At 53.1% G+C, this 26,078-nt stretch overlaps 1 protein-coding gene across 9 annotated transcripts in view; it reads right to left on the bottom strand.

The window, feature by feature from the left end:
- The window catches only part of GRAMD1B (GRAM domain containing 1B), a 166,232-nt gene that overhangs the window by 29,926 nt on the left and 110,228 nt on the right, over positions 1-26,078 (bottom strand). For all 9 annotated transcript variants that reach the window (XM_032427960.1, XM_032427962.1, XM_032427961.1 and 6 more), the window contains 2 exons: positions 15,379-15,589; positions 9,173-9,193 (listed from right to left, as the gene is read on the bottom strand). In XM_032427960.1, coding sequence (XP_032283851.1) covers positions 9,173-9,193; positions 15,379-15,589 — 232 coding nt within the window. The remainder of the gene's footprint in view (positions 1-9,172; positions 9,194-15,378; positions 15,590-26,078) is intronic.

Below are 26,078 nucleotides of genomic sequence, written 5' to 3'. Positions count from 1 at the left end.
GCCTGCTTCTCCCTCTGCCACTCCCCCTGCTTGTGTTCCTTCTCTCGCTGTGTCTCTCTCTGTTAAAAAAATAAATAAAAATCTTTAAAAAAAAAAAAAAAAAGTATCAATGAGGTGAGTCTTCATATTTACCACTTTCCACTATCAGCCCGAGGACCAGCCTAGCAGATGGCCCCAAGCCCCCTTCAGGTGTAACCAGGCATCAGGCATCCAATTCTCCGAAGCCTGGAAGTCCTCCTATTTCCTCCTATTTCTCATGTGCTTTCCACATTGCTGCCTCGCCCCTGCCTCTTTCGCCTCCACCGGGAACTGAGACATTGACAGAGGTGAAAGTACATGGCATCTGGCAATCATCTCCAAACCAAACCCCCGGCAAATGGAGGGAGCCGCTCCCCTCCTCTCCTCAGAACAAAACTGTAGCCCTGGGGAGAGGGAGGGCAACTCCCAGCCCTGACCTCTGAACTCAGCCAGCTCTACAAAAACTTGCTTGGGTGCAGGGACTCCTTAACCCAACCTTGCAAATAAATGCCCTTATTCTCCCAGGCTGCCAACGTGGATGGCAGGCCGGTCTCTGCCTCCCAGACTCTAAAGCAGAGATTCATCAGGTCGACCTGCCACCATATATCCTTTTGATTCAAGAGCCCACAACCCTCTGCCTCCCACCCCCATGCTCTCAAAGCAATCTCCTCCAAAAGTGAGGCGTGGCTCACCTACTTTAATTTAAAATGGTCAGAGAATTTTGGTTCAAGGATGGTCAGATGGGGGGCCCTCAGGCAGCAGGGCCGAGTGGGGAATTACAGGGGTACGGCAGAATGGTCACAGGGGCCCAGAGATTTTGGGATGCACACTCACGGCTGGGATCTCCTCAGATTCATGCCAGCAGCAGAGTTCTGCACCAGCAGGTGTATCCGGAAACTTCTTCAGGTACCACTGCAAAGGCTGGCTGTCCTGCTCCAGCAGGAGGCTCCGGAGGACCCCAGGCTCGGTCAAAGATTCCATCGCTACCCACAGCTCCACCTCCCAGTGGAGCCTGGCTCCTGGAGCTCTGGTTCCCGACTGTCCCCTCAGGATGAGAACAGTCAGTCTCGTCTGGGCTGAACGCAGACAGGCAACCTCTGGCTTCTCGGCAGAGGGTCTATGTGACCCTGACTGGCCTCCTTTTCTCTCCCAGAGCTCTGTTCCCAGCACGAAACCTCACAAGTGGGAGGGTATGGTCAGCATGCTTCTTGGGACAGGCTGGCCGGCCAGTCTCCCATGGCCAGGTTTTGCTTCGTCCCACTTTGGCTCCCACAAGGTGGCTGGTCTTTGGACGGAGGGTGACCCAGAGGGGATGCGGTGAAGCCCCTTGTTCTGGTTCAGTGTGGCCAGCCACTCCAAGAGGCCAGCTGAGGCCAGAAGACGGCGGGTGCACGGGGGGCCGGCTGGAGGGCTGGGGATAGCAGGCCCCTGGTGGACAAACTGCGCAGGAAGAGGACGACCCCACAGCCAGGTCCAGAGGTGCACCCCGCTGGTTACTCACACACGGCTCACAGTTCGTCGGAAACTCCGGGGAGAGAATGAGCTCCCAGCTTCCCGGCTCCGTCTGGCCCGTCCCATAAGGCAGCCCGTTCACCATGCAATCTCTCCGCTGGGCGGGCACTGGTCCCTGTGACTCACAGCCCTCTCCCAGGCAGAGCGGCCACCCCTGGCTGTGGCAACAAGACCTGCTCTCACCCCTACCCCTACACACACCCCTTTCCTTCCCCAGACTGTGCTCCCCTTAGCTGACCAGCAAACAACTTCTTTGTTAGAGTCGCCCGTGGCAGGAGGGAGGCCGGGTGGGTGGGTGGGGGGGCGGGCAGGCCCAGAGCCCCACACATGCCTCAAGTTACAGGATCTGGGTGCTGGTACCGGCCAACACCCTCCAGTAACCCCCCGGCCTAGCCTGGCCTCCCCAGCAGATGTTTCCTGCAGTGGAAAGTAGCTGGCCAGGGCTCCCAGGGCGGGAGGGGTGGGGGAGGTGCCAGGGGCACGGCTGCTGTGATGAAATCTGAAACTGGAGACGCTGATGGCCAGGGACTTCTGGAGCATACTCCCGTCACTGACCCACCGGTCCGCCAACCTCCCTGTGTGTACCACCAGCGGGACATTTGGAAGTCTGACTCCTCTCACGGCGGATGTACTGGTGGGGAGAAGTTGGGCAGATCGCCTGGACAAGTTGAGGTCACCAGCTCCAGGGACCCTGCCCTGCCTCCAGCACTAGCAGGAGGGGGATGAAGGCCAAGAGGATTCCCAGGCAGCTCCTCAGACCTTGAGGGCCAAGAAGCAATGCTAAGAGCAGAGAATTTGGCCCCTGGGGTCAAAAGGAAACAGCTGAACCTAGGGAAGCTGAGGAATGGGAGCCAGGCCAATGGGGCCAGGAAGGGCTCCAGACACAGCATCGGGACTGGGAAGACACGGGTCCCCAGGAAAAGTCAGACCTTTGAAACAAATGGGGCACCTGCCTCGCCCTCCACAGCTATGCCCACCATGTGGTGAGGGTCCCAAGCCCGCATGTGATGGATGATGAATGGGGCCTCTGGCCTAGGGGTCTCTGAGGTTTGAGCCAGCAGGACTCAAACATGAGCATACTTTAAAAGGACCCAATGAATGCATTAAAAATGGAGATTCTTGGGGCACCTGGGTGGCTCAGGTGGTGGAAGCATCAGACTCTTGGTTTTGGCTCAGGTCGTGATCTCAGGGTTGCAAGACGGAGCCCCATGTTGGGCTCCGCAGTCAGCGGGGAGTCTGCTTGAGGTTCTCTCTCCCTCTCCCTCTGCCCCTCCCGTCCTCTCTCTAAAAAATAAATAATGCTTTAAAAATGGAGATTCTTGACTCCCAAACCAAAGATTCTGTTTCCAAGGAACCCAGAGTCTCGTGGTTAAACGGTGTTAGAGAAAGTAGACAGTCTAAATCCGTCCCCAAACTCCTCTCTCTCAACGTCTGCACACTGGACACAGCCCCAAGGCCTCCACCGTCACCTATGTAGCGTGGTACTCCATCAGACTACCATCTTCCCAGGAGGGATCTACGCCTCAAACAGCTCTATCTTCTACAGCAGAGCATGATCTGCTGCTCAGAAACTCTTTACCAAATGAACACATTCCTTATACACCTCTAAAATTGTTCCTGTTCACACTGCAACTGACGTGTGCATAGCCAGCCAGATCCCCATCTCTATATGCACGGCTTCTCGGTGCCCGATCCCTGCCAACACTCCAAACCATATATCCGAGGTTCTCTCTGCTCTGCAGAGCGCAGCCCTATCCTTTGCAGTGTGGTAGGGGAACCTGGCAGTTCCATTTTCCAGGGTGACCAGAATGCCTCTCTCCTAGGCCATACCAGACCCCAAGATCTAGGCAGCATACAGACCCACGAAAGCTGAATGCTTATAGTAATTCCCCAGGAATATTTACATGTTGCTATGGCTAAACAAGGAGATGACAGCTGCAGTCGGGTGAGGTGGGGGCCAGGATACACCTGGAGAGATAACCCCACCAGGGAGACAAGTCTCAGTGCTCAGCCTTTGTCTCCTACACCTCCCACGATGGAATGGGCTGGGCTGGGCTGGGCTGGGCAGGGCAGAGTGACAGGCAGCTTCGGGCCTGAGGAGAGGGAATTGACCCTGAGCTAAACATTAACTCGATGGCAAACACTGGGAGCTGGGACCAAGTGGTACCCCCTCCTTGGTTACAGCACGGGGAGGGGTGGGGTGGAGGAACCCAGGAGAAAACCAGATGGAATTTGGAGGAGTACTGGCTTCACCTGGGAAGAAATCATTAAGACCCTCCAAGCAAATCCTGGCCCTCCAACCACATCCAGGTAGGGAACAGCCAGGTGTAGGAAACGGGGAAGGGGGGGAGGGCAATGAGCGAAATAAGGAGAGAGATGCAGGTGGGATAGTGTCATGCAGAAAGGCAAAGAGGAGAGTGGGATTGAGAGGGGATGTCATCAGGAGTGTGGGGACCATTCTGGAGGTGAAGGATGGGGGGCCGGGGGAGCTGAAGTCAGGAAGACTCTTCCAGGACAACGGGTAAGTGAGAGCGGGGAGATGGGCAGAGCTGACAGAAGCACAGGCAGCCTCCCTGGAAAGAACAGGCTGCCAAGGCTGTAGGCAGCAAGTCTTGTCTCCGAACCTCCACTTTCTATATCGTCCCCCTAATGTCCCAGTCTCATGCCCACAAAGCTTTGTTCTCTTGCTCTCAATCTCATGCCTGCCAGACCTGCTTGGTCATCCCACAGGATTGGCACGATCCCTTCCTCCCCATCCAAAAAAGCCAGCATCCCCATCCCGGGGCATCAAGGAGGAGCTTGGGCACTAAGTCTCTCCCAGCCACCAGGGCCTAGGCTCCTAACCTCTGACCTCAGACAAGCTGCTTCTCTGGGTCGCCGGGACGACTGACCCCCCAGGAAGGGGTGAAGCAGATGAGGACAGTCACCTGTGCCCACATAAGGTGAGGCACCAAGCAGAAGACCGGTGACTGCTTCATCCCAGATGCAAACCTACTGCACCCAACAGGGGCCATCTTTGGGGGACAGAATACACCCCTCCCACCCCCAATTTTGCCCTTGGCTCCCTACTGTAACTATAGCCCTGTTTCTGCTTATTCCACCATTTCATGTCTACCAGGGCTGCGCCTCCCAAGCTGGGGGCCTTGATGAATAAAGCTGGGATCGGCAAGTAAGTTGGGGGAGGGGGAGCAAGGGTAAGGGGGCGTAGACTGGGCCTGGGAAGGCCTTAAGGCATCTGTAGACTGCACTGCCTTCAAACCCCACTCTTGACCTGCATATCACACCCCTGGCTAGAGACCAGAAGCTCTCATGCCTCAGCCCCTCCAGGTGTCCCTGGAGTCTAGCCACTTCCCTCCACGGGCTGCACTTTTCAGGCCAAAGTGGTCTGCCATCATGATGACATCTCCTCCCTGGTTGGATAGGTGAAAGTAAAAAGTGGAACAATGAGATACCACCTCACACCGGTCAGAACAGCTAAAATTAACAAGTCAGGAAACGACAAATGTTGGCGAGGATTCGGAGAAAGCGGAACCCTCTTGCACTGTTGGTGGGAATGCAAACTGATGCAGCCACTCTGGAAAACAGTATGGAGGTTCCTCAAAAAGTTAAAAATAGAGCTACACTATGACCCAGAAACTGCACCACTGGGTATTTATCCAAAGGATACAAACATAGTGATTTGAAGGGGCACCTGCACCCCAATGTTTATAGCAGCAATGTCCACAATAGCCAAAGTACAGAAAGAGCCCAAATGTCCATGGACAGATGAGTGGATAAAGATATGGTAGCTATATGCAACGCTTTGCAACGAAGTGGATGGAACTAGAGGGTATGATGCTAAGTGAAATAAGTCAATCAGAGAAAGACAAATGCCGTATGATTTCACTCATATGTGGACTTTAAGAAAAAAGCAGATGAACATAGGGGAAGGGAAGGAAAACTAAAATAAGACAAAATCAGAGAGGGAGGCAAACCATAAGAGACTCTTAACTCTAGGAAACAAACAGGGTTGCTGGAGGGGAGGTCGGTAGGGGGATGGGGTAACTGGGTGATGGACATTAAGGAGGGCACGTGATGGAATGAGCACTGGGTGTGATATGCAACTGATGAATCAATGAACTCTACCTCTGAAACTAATAATACACTATATGTTAAATAAATGGAATTTAAATAAAAAATTTAAAAATAAGTAAATGAATATATATCACAAACACCATATTTAAAAGTAGACTAGTGGAATCTCGCCCCAGGAAATTACAGAAGTCTGTTCATTATCACTATGTTTTGTGTTATTCTGGCAAGAAAAATAAATACAAATATCAGACCAAAAAAAAAAAAAAAAAAAAACCAAAAGTAAAATGTGGAAGAGAGGCAGGTAAAGGAGGGGCCTGGGGAGCGGGCGGGGAGGGGCTGGGTGGGCTTCCCTCCCATCAGACCCAAGCTACTCCAACAACCTGAGATGTTCTCTCAGTAGTCAGCAGCTCCGTGAGGATGCCCGGGCTGGAACCTGACCAGGGCCTGTGTGACCGTCCCTAGAGCTGGGATGACAAAGCCTTTGCCCATCCACATGAGGATGTTCCAGCCCAGCTGGAGGACTACCCCGAGTGTCAAAGAGGGCCTTCAGCAGCACTGAGGAGGGGAGACAGGGCAACACAGAGGAAAGGTACGTCCTTCTGGAAAACCATGGATGTATTATTGGCGGGCAGTGCTGGCGAGCCAGGTGGGGGGTTTGGACGGAAGTTTCCCGATGGGGCCTCTGCACGCAAGAACACAGACACATATATGATGCACAGCAGGGCGGTGTCCAGCCACTGAGGGGTACAGCGCTGGGCGCATGGGGGCACCCCACGCCCATGGGCATCGATTCACGTGGCTCTGGGGAAACACCCAGGTGGTAGCTTCCTGACCGGGGCAGGTCAATGGTGCCTAGGGGAAGGGCCACGCTCAGGCCCGTGCCATGGATAAGCCCGCATGGACCATCCGAATGGGCAGAGATGGGGGTGACGCTTGCTGTGTGGAACAGGCAGCCCCTTGCTTCCTCCAGACAACCAGAAGCCGGCAAGCCCAGAGCCAGGGCTTCGTCTCGGCCTCAGGAGGAGAGCAGGGTTTTCACGGGAGGACGAGGCAGGGGTTACCTGAAGCCAGCCTTTCTAGGGCTCTACCCGCTACACCAGCTGCTGATTTCCCTCCCGATGTGAAAACACATGAAGACAAAGTGCAAAGAGAAACTAGACCCAGCCCCTGACACCTACAGCTCAGGCCGGCTGGAGATCCCCTGTCACCTCTGGCCTCCCAGGTCTCCCTACCTTTTCCCTATCCCTCCTCCACATCACTCCATTCTGCAACTTGTCCCTGCCTGTGTCAGGCCTCCACAGAGGAAGCGGAGCAGGACCCGGGCAGATGGAAGGCAGACAAGGAGCCACATCTGCCTGGCAATGCGGAAACAAAGCCGAGGAAAAGGGAGCCACAAGAAGACATTTCTGGATGGGCCCCCTGGTGTCTGGCTCCAGAGCGAGAGCATGCGTCCCGGGAGGGGGGCGCGCGAAACACTGCTCAGCAGAGTCCCTTGTGCACTAGGCCTCTGTGAGTTAATGATTTGTGCCGAGTGGAGAGTCCGTCACATTTTTGCAATTCATTCGGGCTGCGGGGGTAGGAGGCTGGAGGAGACACTGACCATCTGTGAGTCCCAGGAAGGCCTGGGAGCTGACTACGTGGAGGCCCATTATAGAAGGCGATGTGCAGTCAGGGAGGGTCTCCAGGTCTCCAGCTGCAGGGCATCGGGCAGGAAGCGGGGCTCCGGTCACTCCCAGCTCCTCTGCCATCTTATCTGTTGCTGGGACCCCTGAGTTGGCTGGCATCCATTGCTATCCCTCACTCTGTGATGTGCGGGGCGGAGAGAGGCCCTGAGGTGACGGAATGGGGAAGCCAGGGAGGGGAAGGAGAACCTGCTGGCTGGTGGCAGAGAGGGAGAGCCAGCCAGAGAATGGAAATCAGAGAAAGGAGAGGAGGAGGAACCAGAGACGAAAGGGTAGGAAAGGAGTCAAATAAGGGGAATTGAGCTGGAACAGAAGAGCCTGATTCCTGATTGAAAGAGAGCGAGCAAGAGAAGAGAGGCTGGGGGGGGGGGGGGGGGGGAGGGATTTGGATGTCCAAATTTGGATGTTTCAATGGTCTGACATGTCTGCAGCCACCTGTTTCCTGTTCCCTCTGGGGGCACTCATTTTGCAATACCGCTGAGAGCGGTGGAGGTTTTGTCAGGCGAGGGATGCTGGAGGCCCCACATGGCTCCCAGGAAAGCAGCCCCCACTCTCCTCCCTCACAGAAGCAGCTTCTGTCGCCTCCAGGATGTGAGCTCTAAGCAGCGCGGGGGCTGAAGACCACGGTGGGTCCAAGGGGAAGGGCTGGGGAATGAGGGGGTGTCATCTGGCTTCTCCCCGACCCAGGCCACCTCAGCCCACAGTTCGTCTCCGTCAGCACGGCCCTCCAACCCCCCCTCGTGTGTACCAGGCTAGGTGGGCAGAGCTCCCCAGGGAGAGGCAGGCCCGCTGAGCAGCAAGAGGTCAGAAGCCCCGGGGCTGACTGGCATGTGCTTGGCTTTGGGGCATCCCTGAGCCGCGTGCGAAAGAAAATATCCCTCTACCTCACCCCGCACGAACACACGATTCGGACCCAAGTCCCTACATTAAATGCAAGCCTCCCCGCCCCACCCCAGTGTCCACAGCCTCTGTCGCTCACAGCCACCTTCTCCCCCACTTTCCGCATGCCCACGAAACCTGCTGGAGTACAGCCCAGTGCCAGGGGAGGCGGAGGGGTGGTACCTGCATGATCAAGCAGACGCAAGTGTGGGGAAAAGCAGGCTCGGGGCAGAACGACGGGGACCTGAGGCCAGGCCCTCCGCGGTGCAGTCCCAGAGGGCAGAGTACAATGTGGCGGGGGCTGGCTGAGACTTCGGTCAGCTGCCCTCCAGGGGAAAAGTTCAAAACGCTGCAGCCCAGTCTGTGTGATGGGGGTTGTGGTCTTGGATGGGACTGCTTAGTCCACAACACAATTTCTGGCTATGAAGCGGCTGGCTGAGCCACCACCACGGACGACCCCAGGCTACACCTTCACCACAGACCCAAGAGTAGTGGATGTCTTCTAGAAGGCACACGTCCCTTAGGGCAGTGCAGGTGGGTCTTGGGGCAGAAGTCAAATTCCATTACATGGGACGGCCTCTCTACTAACGGGGAAAAGTCTTCTGGGTGCATTGCCCCCAAAATGTGTCAGCTAAAGGAAGGAAACTTTGGTCCTAAGTTCAGGCCCCGGGGCTGACCCAGTCCCAGAATTCCGTCTGGTCTTTGGATGCCTCCCCCAGCCAGTCCCCTTCACTGGGGCTGGAGGAGCCCTGTCCAGGAGTCTAGGGGAGGATAAGGAGGGCCGGCCCTCCTTGGTCTCCCTGAATCAACTCCTCCTTCACCAGCAGTCCTGTCCTGCTGCAGAGGATAACCAGTGAGTTTGAGGGCGGGGGCTGGCCAGGGGCCCCTCAACTGGCTCAAGCCCATGGGGCAGCCGAACTGCACTCGGTGCCTCTCCATTCCCCGACCATTCCCATCCCCCACCCGCTTCCCGTGTACCCAACAAGAAGAGAAACAGGGATACTTACATTATACCAACTCTGGCTTTTCTGAAAGGACAAAATAAGAGAAGGTACCATTAGTCAGGGAAGAGATGGTGGGAATGGCCGGGGTATGCCCGGCTCCTGAGGGAAGGTTACACAGACAGCAGAGGACGGGCAGGGAGGAGGAAACCCAATGCAGCTGAATGCTTCCCATGTGGCTGCTCAAGAGGGGTCCTCCTTTCTCAAGACAGCTCCAGAAAGGAGGCCCAGGGCAGGTCCATGCTGGAAGCCTCACCAAGGTCGGGACGGCAGGCAGCAGCAGCACCAGCCAAGAGCTCAGCTGGAAGGGAGTCGGAGCCCCATCACGAGGTTCTGATGGGGGGAAAGGATGCGCTGCAGGCATCCAAGACCCAGTCCCCAGATGGGCCCTGACCAGAAGCAAAGTGCAGATAGAGACCAACCCAGCCTTCTGCCCCAAGTCAGCCCCTCTGCAGAAGGCAAGAGGGGACCCTTGGGGTAAAGGAAGAAAAGGAGCTGCCTGGACACCTCCTCCAACTATGTTCTCGGGGAGCAGAGGAGTCCGTTTCTCCTCCTGCTCAACCACTGGCTGATGACTGAGGTGATAAAGGTAGGGGAGTACTGGGGGTTCTGCCCTGGGAGGAAGGTTGAAACACATCATTGCTAATGGTGCCTCCCAGCTTCGTGGTGCTATAATTCTGTTACCAACAAAATCAAGACTCCGTGCCAGCTCCAGAATTCAGGTGCTCTCCATTCCTGGCCCTGGGCAAAGGTGACTCGTTTTCATGGCAACTGAGAGGGATGGCCGAAATTGTGCTTTGTCTACCTCCAACCTCTATGGCCAGGAGTCCTTTATGCACACCCCACTTGAAAGACAGACAGGCAGACAGGAACACGCATGTGTGCGCGTATGCGCGCACACACACACACACACACACACACACACACACACACACAGTTGTCTGGGCCCCATCCCTTGAGGTGCTGATCCAACAGTTTTAGATTGGAGATGGGGTATTTTCGGTTTTAAGAAGCTTGCCAAAGGTATAACTGCAGCAAAGGATCACTATATAGGGGAAACTGCCTGCATGTCAACAACTATACACAGAGGTGAGGATTCTGGGCCAACTGGCAACCTTTATCCCCCCGCCTCGTCTAAGAAGCCCTGACTCATAAGGGAAAGAAAGGTCACAGTCTCAGAATGTCCACTGGGAGCGTGTCTGGCGGGGGTGGAGGGCGGGCGACAATAGCGTGGTCATGCGATCTCCCCCTTCGCCCGCTCTCCCACTCCATCAGAAGTTCTAACTCTCTAGCTGCTCTCACAGTCATTTCCCAACAAAGGCTGTCACTATGGCCCATCTGCAAGCCACATACTCGAATCACGACCTGACCTTCTCCTCTGATCCAGAGGTCTCAGCAGGTAAAGGGGCCCCATCTGAATACTTAAAACCAACTATTTCACTGTTGAGGAGCTACTGTCACATGGGAATCCTGCACCTGGATCCGAAAATTAGCCTGCAAACATTTGGCAAAGGCCGCCCGGACCCAGGGGAGAGCGGATGGGGCAGAGGCTGCGTCTGACCTGATCTGCACCTCGGGAGGTCTTCGCTCCTGGGGCCTGCTTCTGAGGTCACAGGGCGTGAGGCTGTGCAGACATTCCCTGAACCCCATCTCCCAGCAGTGCGGAGGAACCCCCTAGGCGCTGTCAGCCTCGACGGCTGCCCAGCTCCCAGCATTTTATCAACCCAAAGCCAGGCCCTCGGACACCTGTTTCATAGCTGAGAAAACGCTCTGTCGCCTGCCTACCCCCCGCCCCCAGCTCCTTACCCCACTGTCCTGGCCTTCACGGAAGACCCTAGGAGGGAAGGGGGCAACAGGAACGAACCCGGGCTGGGTATGGGGACCCAAGATCCTTTATGATTACTCCTATGCAGTATTCTCGCTCCTGCCTAAGGTACACAGAAGAGGTAGATTTTCTTTCTTCCTGTACTGCCACACAGATATGTGTCCCTTCTGAATCTGTTCAGAACAAAGGGCTTCAGAGTGACAAAGAGCCTCGGCCACGGAACCTGTGTCCCATCTCTGTGTGACACCTCTGTGTGTGATATTTGCTCTTTTGTAAAGGGAGGGGATAAGAATTTGTGTTCCCAAGTACTGAAATGTGAAATGTACCATCAAGAGCGAGGACTTCTGTCTTCTCCCTCAGCATGAGACTCTACCCCAAGCAGCAATCTCTAGGCAGCTTCTTATCGGCCACCACTGGGGGTACCCCTGGGGAAAATGTCCCCCCCATCCTGATCCACAGTAGCTCCTGAGAATACCCACTGTGGGTATGGGTCTCTGAACTCTGACCAGCCTCCTGGAGGCAAATTTCACCCTCGTAGTTTCACTCTCCCAGGGCTGAGTCCCCAGCTCATGGAGGCAGGGAAACCAGGTGGGGCTTACAGACCTCAGTGCAGGGAGAGCAGAGGCACGAGTTAGGCTGTCTGCCCTTGCAGGTTCCCTGAAATGCCCCTCCTTTGCAGAGAGGGCCAGAAGCATGGGGAAAACAGAACTAGGCGGTGGGGGTGAAGCCTTTTCCAAAAGGTTACGAATGGATTTGGCTAAAAAGGGGAGGAGGGAGTCAGGAAAAGGACTCAAAGACAGAGCTGCTGAGGACAGGGAGCTGAGTGGAGCACATTTCTATTACCTCCTAGAAGGGGTCTCAAGAACAAGCACTAAAGGAACACAAGGCCCCTGGAGACAGACCCACCTTCCCTAAAAACATCTTCCCAGTGCAAAGGCTCCTGGAGTTGGGAGGATGGGGGCTGGGGGTCCAGAGGAGGGGGAGAGAGGAGCTCTACTTAGAGGAAGTAGGAAATAAGAGAGACTTCTTACTTTGATCAGGTTAAGTCTGTCATACTGGAAAGAAAACCATAAAAATTAAGATTGAAAGACAAGGAAAAGGTCAAGGGGAAAGGAGCAGCAAAGCCAGTGAGCCGGGATGACATAGCCCACCCAGCCCAGGATTCACCTGGGCTACGGGGGCGAAGGGGAACCCCCGCAGGGGTGGCCCTTGAGCAGGAGCTCCTGGGAGCAGGCAGCGGCCACTGGCTCCCCCTAGTGGCCTCTAGCAGCACTACAGAGCAGAAGCTGGGTGGTGGCACAAACTCAAGGGGTCTAGGGAAGAGGAAAGAAGCCTCGACGTCTTCCAGCTCGCTGCTCTGGGCAGGGCTGCACCCAGGAAGGGTCAGCCTCAGCGGTCTAGTTACAGATTCACAGGTGTGGGGCTAGGATCCCCTAGCCTGAGCCCTGTAGATTAACACGAGGAAACGGAGGCCCCGGGGAGGGAAGGCAGACGCTGCAGGACGCCTGGCTCCAGGGAGAAGGGGAAGCCCTCTCCAGCTTGCCTGGAAAACACAGGTGTCCTCCCCTGTGAGGTGGACGGGAGGCAGGGAGGGAGGTGGCGTGGCTGGGAAGAGACCACAGCTCTGGCTACCAGATCCCTCAACGTGGATGTGTTTCGTCAACCTGAGACCAGAGTCCACCAGGGAGGGGGTATCCCCGCCTCTCCCCTGCAGCTCTCCAAACCAGGGGAGTCCCGGACTCTGTGTCTGCCTCCCCTGAGCTCTTCAAAGGGAAAATAAAACCCAGCCCCTCCTCCCTCCTCTCTTCCCTCCCCCATCAACTCCTTATGAAAGGGGGACCACGGCTAACTCTGAATTCACGCTCAGCTCATGGTCCCTTCTTTATGCCTTATTTTGCCTCTCAGGGCCCCAGCCTGGCTCCGTGGACCAGCTCCCTGACACACGCCCCTGCCACCCCACTCAGAAAGGAGTTCCCCGGCCTCCGACCTGTAACAGCCCCCGCTACACATGCGCTTCCAACAGTCAGGTTCGGTTTGTGGACAATCTAGGCGTGCGCCTTCACTCCCTTCCTAGATTTGACGCTGCTTGGGGGCAAGAGCCTGGGCTTCACGCTCGCTCGTTTCCCAAAGAACACCCGCAATTCAGCAGGAGATGTTTAAAAATTCTCATTAGCGAGTGCTCACCTCCACCCAGCACCTGACTGAAGAGGCACCGGCTCCCCGTAGGTGGGGACTGAGGGCCATCAGTAAGGTCTGCGTGCCCACTGAGTGCCTTGCTAGGCGTGGGGTAAGAGGGTAAGAAGCCTGCAGCTTCACCTTTGGATGGAAAAGTGTGCAAAGTCCGTGGGCAGAGCCAGAGAGATGGAGCAACCCGATGCGTGTGTCAGGCAACACGCGTGCTCCCCCCAGCCAGAGGGGCGAGGGCTGGCATGGGGCGCTGGCCCCACAGAGAACTCCTCGCTCACGCCCAGTAGAGCTCCTCTTCCCCTCCCCACAGCGAGCAGCCACCGCTTCAAGTCCTCAGAGGCAGCTTTTAGCCTGAAGGTCACAGACTCCAGGATTAGCCCTGAAGTCGCTTGTTCTTCCCTCAGGAAAGAGAACAGCTGTTCGCCCTCCTCCTCCTCCCCAAAACACTTACAGAGGCTCAAGACTATTATTAAGGCATTCCTCTGCTTTTTCTTCTCCTGGCGACATCCCACCTCCTTTCCCCCGTGGGGATTATTTCCTGAGCCCTGCTGTTCTAAAATACCTATTGCTCACACTGTACTCCCTCCAAGTTCTGCTCGGACCTCTGAAATCTCGGGGGGCGGGGGGCGGACTCTGGCACTGCCTCCCTGACCTGGTCGCGTTGCTGCGGGGCCCGGGAGGGGCCACCATCCATGACCACCAACCGCTAGATGCTAGCACGGTGCCCTTCTGGGAGAAGAGTTCCACTCTGATCACAATTCAGGGTCCGGAGAACACCACGGGCCCCCGGGCTGGGCAGTGGGTGGAAGCAGTAAGGGGTGCTCAGGCTGAGCAGTTGTCAGTGGGCAGGCAGAGGGAAGGAGGGTGCCAGGTGGAGCTCCTGAGGTCACTCTACCGCACCAGGGAACTCACCTACGGGTATTTGTGACCCTCAGTCATCTTGTCCCGGGAATCAGGACTCACCCATTAAAGCAGGTACAAGGAGCTATCAGGACCTGAAGCCCCACTCGATGGGGCCTCCTTTCCCCAAAGCAACGAAAGTAAGCCCTGGCAGGACTCTGCTTCTAGATGGCTCCATGTAAGGAGGGAAGAGATTCCCAGCCCAAGGCAGTGTTTGGGGAGCAGGCAGAGACAGGGGAGGACGGGGGATGGGTCTGTTCTCCGACTTTGGGTGCAATAGGAACGGTCCCTCAGTGACTTCAAGCCGGCCTGCCAGGGGGCTGTGGGGCTGGCCCTTCTGGGAAAGGGACCAAGCGAGACATGGGCCAGAGTGGGCGGGGGCGGAGGGAGGGGTGCGGAGCACTACAGACAATTCAACACCGGAGGGGAGACCAAAGACAGAGACAAAAGATGGCTTACTTTTGAGAGGCGCTTGTGAGACTAAGACCATGCATGCAAAGGAGGTATTTGGGAAATGGTGGGGAAGAAGAGGAAGAACAAGAAATCAAAAGACAAATCAGGTGGGAAGCCAGCTCCCGTGCCTCCCAGGGGCCCCTTCCCCTCCCTAGGGCCTAGGAGTCAGCAGTAAAGAGAAGCTTTTTGAAGGAGCATCTAGGCAAAGAATATCTCCTGCTTCCCAAAGGACTGAGGAGGGGAGAAGAAGATCTCTGGGGACCCATCCGTAGCCCAGGCCCCCCTGGGGCTTCTGTTATGCCCCTCCTCAGGCAAAGGCCCAGGTCCTCAGGCGGCAGGCAGCACCCTGGGAGCGACCCAGAGGCCCAGTCACCGCCCTCCTGGCCAAATGAGTACCAAGTGGGGTATTACCAAAGATAAGGCAGAGAGATAGAGCCAGGGTGGAGGTTAAAAACACCTCTCTTCCTGAGGACTCTCTCCTGGGCCCTGTATTTGTCCCAAATAATGTTCCCTTCTACCCCAAATTTGAAAAAGGAAGCAGGGCTAGACAGATGAGCCCCCCTGGTCCCCAGAGCACCCTTTTTTCAAATCTCAAGGTCTAGGAGGCTCCCAAGCCCAAAGAGAGAAAACAGTCACTGTGGAATCACACAACGAGTTCCCCGGGGGCCTTCTGAGGGCTTAGCCGAGAAGGTAACACTTAACTAGGGGCTCCCCTGCCTGTCCCACCCTCGCCGCACTGACGCAAGGGCCCTGGAGGAAGGGGCTCTCTACCCCGCCGTCCCCCCAGCACTGGCTTCCCTGAAGCCGGCTAACGAGGAAGTGGAGGCCCCGGCAGGGTCCAGCTCACCTTGGAATTTTTGCCGCCACTCCGGCCAGACTGTGATGAGCAGCTGCGCTGCACACCCTGCTCCGGCGTGGACGGGGACTTGTCGGAGGAGTGATCCGAGCCCTTCTCCACCATGGTGTCTCCGTCCGGGCTCTGCGGGGTTGGCGAGCGAGACCGTTTCCGGAGGATGGGGGAGCAGGCCGGCGTGCTGCGGTTTGAGTTACTGGCAGTGCTGCAGGGGCAGATGGAGAGAGGGAGTGGGGTGGGAAGGGAGGAGGAGGAAAGACAAGCAGTCAGGGATGGAAGGCCAAAGCCGGGTCCCAAGGAGCCAGCTCGGGGAGCCCGGGTTAGGGGCTGGGGAGAAACGGGCCCGGCTACCAACTCACGGCACCGTAATACTGCTGCTGGCCAGGAGGGGGCGGTGGTGTCAATGGGAAATGGAAATGGGACTAGAAGGGGTAAGTAGGGCAATTAGACATTTAGATATTCATCCAGCCGTCCGACCGTCTGTCTGTCCATCCATCCAAATATTGCCAGAGCCCCTATTACATGCCAAGAACCGTCTAGGGAAAACAGAATTTAAGAGCTGAAAGACGTATCAGAGATCATCTAATACTATGAGCTCCTCTCACACAAACACGGCCGATCCAGTTTCGACATTTTGTTTTGCAGAAATGTGCCCATAAAAATGGTCAAGAATAATCCTACTTTTCAAAGCAGTCACATGCATATTATTTCACTAGGTTCTTAAAACATTCCTCCACGGAGGTAGTAATGACAAGGGCCATAATCCCTATTTTTAAAATGAAGCCCTATGCACGGCAGAAAGGAGCTAAAGTGTCCTCTGATCGCAGAGGCATTAGAAACAAAACCTGAGTCTTCTGACTTGCAACTCACGCACTCTGGAGTATTTCCTTGTAAGCTGTGCTGTTCTCCGCGTCCCCGGCCCAGGGCGAAGATGAACACAGCAGAAGTTCTCGCCTTCCAGAGTCCCCACCACCCAACTGCATTTCCAATGAGCATCTTATACGTCCCATGGTACCAAACCCACAGACGCCAAGGCTTATAAGCTATATAAATATTTACTGCTGGATACTGAGCTTGAGCTCTTGATGGAAGAGAAGAACAGAAGATGAAGGAAGAGGGGAGGAAAACTGAATGCAGCGAAGTTCTAACAAGTGTTTGCTTTGCTCTGAGAGGAAGGAGCAAGAGAAGACAAGGACAAGGACAAGGTTAAGTGGGAAAGAGGAGAAATGGGAAGGAAAGCAAGGATGAGACTGCAAACCCAAAGAAAGCACAAGGGCAGGGGTGGGGGGGAGATGAGAAGCCCAGGGTCCCTCTTACCCACTCAGTGACTGTCAGAGAGCAGGGTCAGGCTTCAGGAACAGCCCAGATCCAAGGCTGTGAGGGCCCCTTCATCCCAGCCTTCCCTAAGGGAGTGCCGTGCAGGGTGGGGAACATGGTCATTTGCATGAAGATCAAACTGTGACCTCAGATGTCCCATGGGACCCATTTGCAATGAAAACCATGTACCTTTCAAGCAGAACCTTCCACCTGGGGATCCTCAGCAGAGAAGGAAGGAAGCCCAGAGCCCAAACAAGCAAGTGTGGGAATGGGGTGGGGGGAGGGCTCAAACTTTTGAAGGAATGTGAAACAAAGGCCAGAGAAAAGGGAGAGGAATGTGACCAGAGGATGTGTGGAGACACGTAAGGTAAGACCCGATGTTTTGCTTCACCCTAAAACAGATCGCAGGTCTAGATCTCACTTAAAATACTAACAGTACCTGTGATTTAGAAAAAGCAGCTCTTCAAGTTCTCACCCCATCCCCACCATCTTTATCCTCTGACCATCCCCCCCACCCCCCAACTCATTCACTATGCAAACCCTGGAGAGAGGAAATTATGTACCTTTTCTTCAGCTGGAAAAGCAGACAGAGCCTTGGAATGGTAGCAAGGAGATGGTGGGACACGGCCTCCGGGGGAAGCCTCTGGAAACTTTGGAAGGGCAGACTCAGGAGCTCACCCTTCTGAGGTAGCTGCCTCTCTCTTGGGTCAATTTCAACCCATGGCCAAGTACTCCAAGGATTAAACTGTCTTCTAGGATTGCTTTGCTAGAAGAACAGCCAGGAACTCTACCCGTAACCTCAACGCGTTTGCCCACAGATATACCAGGGTGTGGACGACGCCTAGCACGTGCCCAACTCAGACGCAACACACCCACAGCTCGGCTCCAGTCTTTCCCATCAATAAGGGACATCTTGACACATGGTGATTCCAGGTTGCAGGTATGGAAAGGAGATCCCTTTATCCTTCTCCAAACTCTCCATCCCCACTGAGAACAGGCTGTTGAGGAGGGATTCAGTGAGGGGTGAGCCCAAAATTCTAACCTGAGGAAACTCACTCCAACTGCCCCAAACCACATGAATCTCACACTCAATGATCAAAATGTCCCTGAGATTCCCTCACCAACTAGTGGCCCCCTATCAGCTGACCAGATGTATGCCACCCAAGGAGACCTCAATTTCGGCTTTCCATACATCCGTCAAAATGTTAGTCGATAAACTTATACTGTCATCTGTCCCTTTAGTCCCTGTGCTTTTAAGCCTACTGATCATCTGAGCTGTTCCTGAAGATCTCTCCTCCCCTCCCGGATGCCACACACCTCTTTCTTCTATTCATCTTCCAGCCTCAGACGCTGGCTTCTCTCTTGCTAACTCCGCCCGAAGTGTGGTCCTTCCCCAAAGCTGAGTCCTTCACTGCACACACCATCTCCTGCTTCACAGGGCTTCGACTGTGCCTTACAGCAGAAGACTCACTCCCCTACCTGCTTCCGGCTCTCAACACACTTGCTCACTTCAGCCCAGCAATCTGCTGCCGAGGGGACACTCACTCCAAACCCATGTCTCACAAGCCACTCAGACTGAAAGCCCAGCTTGCTGTCCTTCGTCCTGAACCTCCTCCCGCTTTTGCCCCTTCTCCACGGCATTATCATTCCCAGTCTCTCAGGCTGCAAATCCACGCCTTCCATTTCACCCCACAGTAAGCGAGGTGCTGGATCCCATCAATTCTATTTGCTGAAAGCTCTTTAACCCATCCTTCTTCCCCGTCCTCCCAGGGCCCCTTCCTGAGACCCTCCCAAAATAGTCTTTAAGCAGTCTCTTTCATCTCCCTTTCCTCTCCTGTGCTCATTCACACCTCTGGCATTCAATCATCCTAAATACAAGCCTGATAGCATCTTTCTGCCCACCCCCCCCACCCCCAGCATTCACATTAAAGTCTCAAATCCTCAGAATGGAATTTGAAGTTCTCGACTGAAAATCATTTTGACGCTTACCTGTATTCCAATACTTTCTCTCTCCTTATACAATCTTTGAGCGTTCTCATGTATAGTCCTATATACCTTACCCTGGTTTTCTTAATACCCACTCTCCTCCTGCTGCCTCCAGACTTCCATACCTACCACTACTTGTGTGTGAAGAGCCCTTCCCCGCCCCGTATCTACCTACTGGAGTCCTCTTCAGCCTTTAAGACTCATCTCAAACCCCACCTTCTCCGAAAAGCTTTCCAAAGTCTCCACACTACTGAACTGACTAGAGCATTTACCATATTCCGCCTGGTGCACACTCGCGGCGGCACCCATCTGTGCACCTCCCACAAGGCCCAGTGTGATGCTCTGTAAGTAGTTCTGCGCTCAGTAGATGTCCACTGAATCGAGTATCATTCTAGTGAAAGTTTTCACAATCCTCATGGCTTTTGCAGTCCCCAGTATCATGAAAGCTCCCGAGTCTGTGCCTTCAACCTGTTAACAAAAATAGCTACAAGTTTCTGAATGTTTATGAGTTCCTAGCCTGGTGCCAAGTATTTATGACGCACTATCCTATTTCATTCCCCAGCCAATCTATGAAGTATTAATGGACATGATTATTTGTCCTATTTTTCAGGTGATAAAAGTGAATTACTGACAGATTCAGTAACTCACCCAGAATCACACAGATAGGGTAAGTGGCAAGACTGGGTTTGAAATTCAGGCCTATCTGATGATAGAGCTTGTTCTCAGAACCAGCATTCAGTAATACTTCTTTGCTGGGTGAATAGATAGAAGGATGGATGGGGTGGGTAGGTGGATGGAAAGAAAGAAGGAATCAGCTTCTTGCCTCCAGTTTTCAATCCAATATCTGCTTTGCTAACAAAAGGAACTTTCTAAGAAGTGATTTTGCCATTTTGACCACCTCTCCCCTGGTTAAAGCCCTCTACGGTTTCCCATCCCCTTAGAATAAAATCTGATCTCCAAACTATGGCACAGAAGTTCCTCAATGATCTTACTCCCAGCTACCTCAGAAAGCTACATCCTTGGCTACTCCTCCCAGAGGTCCCCCTTCCCCAGCCACCCAGGACTAATTACAAATCCTTGTGCCATGTTCTCTCCCTTCCACATTTTTCAGTGTCTCTCATTCTGAAAATACCATTTCCCCCTCCAACCCTTCCAACATTTACCCTTCAAGACTAAACCCCAACTACCCCCCAACCCCATCCGCATGCTCTGATCCTCCACTATACAAGAAGACACCTTTGGAGCTGTAGTTCTAACTCAGCAAAATCACTATTAGATTTGCTACATAGCTAATCCTCTTTTAAGAGGTACCCCATTATCCAGGGAGCCTCGGTGGCTCAGTCAGTTAAGGGTCTAATTCTTGATTTCAGCTCAGGTCGTCATCTCAGGGTTGTGAGATCAAGCCCTGCATCGGGCTCTGTGCTGAATGTGGAGTTTGCTTAGGATTCTCTCTCTCCCTCTCCCTCTGCCTCTGTCCTTCCCCACCCCCACTCACGCTCTCTCTAAAAATAATAATAATAAAATAAAAATAAATAAAAGGTACCCCATTATCCTATAGGCTTTGGATGTCCTGCTGAGTAAATAAAACTAATTCCCATGTATCTCCTAACCCTGCACTATCGTGTCTTTGGAGCAAACTCTGTGGTGTGCCGTTAATCCTATCCTGCCACCATTATTAATTACAGTATTACGTTAGGTTTCAAAATCGTGGGAATTTAAAGCTAAAAAGGACCTTAGATTTGCTACAGAAAGGGAAGGAAGACTGATATTGGAGGAGCTACTGGACTATGACCCCCTTCCAGAATTTGGAATACATTCAGCTTGTCACTTCCCATATAAGAAACCTAAGAAATAGGGAAATTAATAAATGCCTGGCCAAAGTGATATGCCTTCATACCTGGATCTTCTGCTCCAGAAACACTTACTGGGCACCTGGCATCACACTAGGCATTCAAGTCCGTAAGGGTGAGTAAGAAAGGATCCTTGTCCCTGGGACATTATAATCGGTAAGAGCCAGACACGCATTCTCCTCCTTTTAACATAAGCCACGAGTGGCGAGACAGGGAAGAGTCAAGGAATCTTATCTACACTTGAGGGATCAAGAAAGGCTTCCTTGAGGATATGGCACTTGAGACTCGGAACGGGGATCTAAATAATCTGTTAGAGTTAGCCAGGTTAAGGGCATGGTCGAAGGAGGGAAGAGAATGTTCCCAGGCAAAACAAAACAAAACAAAACAAAACAAAAACCCAGTATAAACAAAGGTGTGAAGGCCTAAAACAGCACGCAATACTCAAGAGCATTACAAGAAACTATGTGTCACTGAGGCGTAACACCCGAAAGCTGATACTTCTAAGATTGCTGTAATTGTCAACTCTCCCCAATAACAGGTCCACTGAGACCCCCACCAGCCACTTCCAACCCACTCACTGCAGGGGGGCCCAGAGGTCATCCACTCACTTCCCATCTCTCCTTTTTTAAGACTTCCAACAAGGACTTTCTCACTCCTCTCCTGGTTACCTTGCTAACAAATAGCACTTCCTTAAGTCGAACCACAACATGTCATACTGCATTTTAATCCTAAATGCTTAGGTCTGGGTGGAGTCCTTGAGAAACAGACATATGGAAAGAGGACAAAGGCTCTCTGGGCTCTCTGTGGCATCTCGCACCCTCACCTGAGACATGGGAGCCCTCATTCTATGCTTTCTTTTCCCGTCCTTATACCCGGCGTGGGTCCTGCGGGCACCAGCAACCTTTGTCAGCAAGCCAGCTCCCTGAGCAGCCATCGTACATTTTTCAGAACCCTGAGCAGAGCAGAATAGTTAGCTGGGGTTCCAGTGTTCCTCATTCAAGTTCACTTGTGTGCCTTCAGCATCATCATTCCTGCTACCGAGATTGCAAGTCCAGGCCTGTCGCTCTGCACCCAAGCCTCCACCTGCTGGGATGACAGCCGTCCCTTTCCTACTCGCTAGCAAGTTCCACCGGCCTGGCTCATTCCCAGTCAGACTCCCACACCTGGACACTTCATGTTCACTGTATCTGGTCCCCTAAGCCCAGCCCCGCAATGACTTGTCTGATCCAATGTTCGGCTGGCATTGAAGCATCGAAGCCAGGCCACTGGTGAAAAAAAAAAATTTTTTTTTTGACTGCCTGATACATTCCAGGGCACTCCAAACTAATAGAGCATTTAATTAGAAATCTCCCAAGCCAGTTTCAAACGAAACATTTGCTTGCTGAGGGCCTGCTTGGGCCATACGTCAGGACTAGCCGCCAGTCGGTGGAGTTGTATCGGCGGGCTCCGGTTTGAGTCCCAGCTCTGCCACTTGCCATGTGACACTGGCCTCTGGGTCTCATTTTCCCATTTGGACAAACGAGAGATACCAAAATTTTATCATAGGACTGTGAACATCAAATGAAATAACATCCATAAGATATTTAGCACAGTGCCTGATACATCATAAATGCTCAGTAAATATGATGACGCTGCTGGTATTATTATTAAGGCGGCTTCTGTTCCTTTCTGTAAAATGTGGGATAAATATCCTTGCCTGCTCTCCCCAGAGGATTATATGGACAAGCTTCAAATGCTCGCAAGCATTACTTCCCATCGCAGGGACCACATCTACCTGGGGTGCAGAATCCCAGTCCTCCCCCGCTCAATAAATGATCATTTCCAAGGGAGGGTCTCAGGAATCTGCATCCTAAACAAGCACCACAGTAGATGTTGCACTCTCAAATTTGAGAGGACTCCCAAGGACGAATCTTGTTAAGTATCGAGGGGTAAGTAACGTTATCTGTCCCAAACAACAGAAACCTGCTTAGGGCTCTTTGAGTCAATCAGCTGTTCAGAGTGTACCAGGTCGGTGAACTTGCTGCAACAGAAAATGAGTTGAGTTTGCCATAGAAACTGGCAATGGAGAAGAATCTAAAGCTGATGGGGAGCGGGCATGGAGACGTAGTTCTCAAGGTAAAGAAGGCCACGACTCAGCACCCAATGGGAGAGTGTCACCTTCTTTTGGTATGGGGAGCCTGACCATTATCATTAGAATCCACACCCACAACCATGTGACAGGCACCCTCCCTGCCTTTAGGGGCATCGAGTTACAGCTGATTCTGATCTCTAGAGGTCCCCAGTTCCCAGCAGACAACCATTCCGTGATCCAACTCTGCGCCTCCCATCCCCATGCCAATTCTGAGCTTTCGTCAGTAATCCTCCTCGGTTCCTTCTATCAGCACTGCAAATACCCAGGAGAATTAGCCAGCTCCACTTTGAATTTTCCCATAGCACATGCTCAAGTGCCTGAGATAGAAAGCCCACAGGTGTAATTGCCTAACACTGACATGAATTTACATGAGGCCTACAAATGCCTCTGTTAAGACCATCCACCTAAACTGGTTCCCAATTCAGTTTACTAGGACTCCCTGAAGCTGGCTGTTTTCCAGTTCCTCTCTATACTCCTGGCCTGTCACTTAACCACGTACCCTCATAAAACCACAGCATGGTAAATGGGAAGGGCAGACCCAACAGGAGCTTTGGAGAGGGGGAATATGGCCCAAATCACAAATCCCAGCAGAGCCCCAAATGCCCCTTGGATCCTTCTCCTTAGGGAGCAAAATACCAAGTCACTTAGAAAAAACAGATCTTCCCAAGCCTGCTTCACTCCTTGTTATAAAGTCCTGGAGCTCCTGATCTTGGCCCCCCGCTTACCCATGACAATAAACCCAGTCTCGGGTCCCCAAGGAATGACTGGAGCAAGACTGGGAAGGGCTCATTCTGTCCAACCCTCTCCCTGGTGGATGGGAAGCACAGGTCCAGAGAGAGGACAGGACTGTCCCCCAGGGGGTTAACAGGCAGCAGGACATCCCGACGCCCAAGCACAGAGGGCTCAACAGCACGAATCTCAGTGGCTCCCCTTCCCCCCGCCCCCCACTTTTTAGGATATTGGACAGGAGGACATTTGAAAGGATGAGAAACGTATAAGAGGAGCTCCTCCTGATCCTGTATGGAACCCACCCTTTGTGGACCTATGACATGGACTCTAAGCCTGGGGACAACTCTGCCATTGGGTCCAGTTCCTTCCTTTGTGGACCCAACCGTGCCTTTGGTGGCAAACTGTGATTACCTGGTTGAAGAACAAGGCCAGGCGGCGACTAGGACACAGATGCTTTTTTGTTGGTGTTGTTTTCGTTTTGTTTTGTTTTGAAGGGCACAGAGGTTCTCTTCCCAGCTTAGGCTACGGCAGAGTCTCCACCTGGTCCCAGCCCGCCAGGCTTTGGCCTGGACAGAGCAGCCTGCTGCATTTCAGCAAAGGGCAGCAAAGGACAGGGCTCCCAGGACACTGCCTTTCTGCCCTAACACAGTTCACACAATCGCAACGGTGGAGCTCGACACAGAAGGGGCCTCCCTCACCTGCTGCAAGAGCAAGATTTTGACAGAGATGAACATCTCGTTCCCTCTCCTCTGTTTGGGTAACTTGCTGAAATGCCCTGGGGCTTTCCAAGCTGGGCCTTTGGGTGAAGGATACAGGGTGTTCACGAACAGGTTCGGTCTGCAATTTGGAACCAACAAGGTAGAACTAGACGGTTGCCAGGTCAGACTACTGGCAGAGAAAACTCACAAAGGTAAGCCTGACAATTCTCCACACTCCTTAACTACCCACTTGGTCATCCACACACTGACTCACAGGGTCCACCCTGGCCCAGGCCTTGCCCTCTCTCTGCACGCTGCCCCTCATGAGTCCTCATCTCTGTAGATATTGTATAGATAATTCGGGTCACTTTCTATGGCCAACAAGCTCCATTTACCCCTTCCTCCTTCCCTATCTTGTTCAAGTAACTATGGAAAGTTTAAAAAAAATTTTTTGCTTACAAGGGAAATGAAAGGTGGCAGAGCCCATCCAAAAACATTTGCAAAACATTTAATACCTAGAGACATTCTCACTAGAAATCTACTTAAGCCTGGAAGGAATGACTGGTTGGGCGGGGGGGGGGGGGGAGTCCTAGCAGGGACTCCAGTTGTTGATTAATTTATTAATTGACCAGTTAATGTAAGGGCAAGGTCCATGGAAAGTCTTTGGCCAGGCAGAGAAAAAGCAGACCCTCAATTACCCTTCTACTAGTGTTCTCAGTCCAGCAAGTGATGGGTGGAGAGAGCGCCTGGGACTGGGTAAAAGCTGTTTGCCTTTGCTACTCGAGCCAAAGAAAAGAGATCCCTCATCACAAGGGCTGGAGCCTCCATCCATCCTACTCCCCTGCTCCCTGGCTTTCCTGCAGCTTCTGTTCAGCCCAGAGTTTGGAATTCAATCCAGGAACAGGCATGACAAACACTATTTTTCATTTCCATGGAGACCGAGGCCTGCAATAGAACCAGGACTCCATGCCTGAAATGCCAAAACAGCCTGACCCACTTTTCCCCCTTCCTACAAAAACAAAATAAGTTTGTTTGGGTCCTGCCAGGGCTCGGGGAGAAGCCAGAGCTCCTGTTATCTCTATGGACATGTTGAAGAGGAATGATTTAGAATAACCTTTGAAAACACGGATGATGCTACAGAAATTGTCAGGCATGAACTGCTTTACCCTAAAGGCTCTCAGACTGCACCAAATCCATCCTGCGTCCTCGTCCTAACCTTCTGGAGGGGGAGGTTCACAGCCCCTAAGAGATGTACTTAATGGCCAGCGACACTACTCCTAGAATCTGAACTCAGGGAACTGTTTCCCTCACTTCCTCTTATACCGCTTTCCCCCTCACTGTCTTCTGGCTTCCTTGGACCCTTCTGTTCCTGAGACAAACCAAGTCCACCCCTGCTCCAAGATATTTGCACTTGTTGGTCCCTTTTGCCTGGAACTCTTTAGAGAGTTTTGAATTCTGGTTACTTTTTAACCTTCAGAGTTCAAATGTCACTTCCCTAGAGCAGCTGGTCTTGAAGAACCACTCGCTGGGTCTGAAGTGGCTTCCCTGTCCCAGCAATCATTATCAGAGCAGAGCCTGCCTTTCCCCTCTCACTCTCAAGAGCTTTTTCTGTATCATCACTTAATAAACTTCGATTGTTTAAAAAAAAAAAAAGAAAGAACCTGCCTTTCCCCCTTCATCGCATTTAGGAGGAACTGAAATTGTCTTTGTTGTTATTTTGTTAACTTTTTTTTATTAAGCGTGAACATTTGGGTGGGGGGGGGCTGTCTGTGGTGTGGGTCCCCGAAGCATCCAGTACCATGACTGGCACCTGGGACCACAGACTCACGGCATGAATAAAGGAATGAGCTCTTTTTAAAGCCATTCAATTCACTGTTCAGCCACTCTGTTAGACATTTCTTTCTTAAGCCTGCCCCAAATCTGCCTTCTTATAACACCAGCCCACTGGTTCTTATTCTGACTTCTGGATCCATGCAAACTGAA

Source organism: Phoca vitulina, unplaced genomic scaffold (assembly GCF_004348235.1).
Source record: "Phoca vitulina isolate PV1807 unplaced genomic scaffold, GSC_HSeal_1.0 scaffold38, whole genome shotgun sequence".
In the NCBI taxonomy this organism is placed as follows: domain Eukaryota; kingdom Metazoa; phylum Chordata; class Mammalia; order Carnivora; family Phocidae; genus Phoca; species Phoca vitulina.
This window is presented reverse-complemented; position numbering and strand designations above follow the sequence as displayed.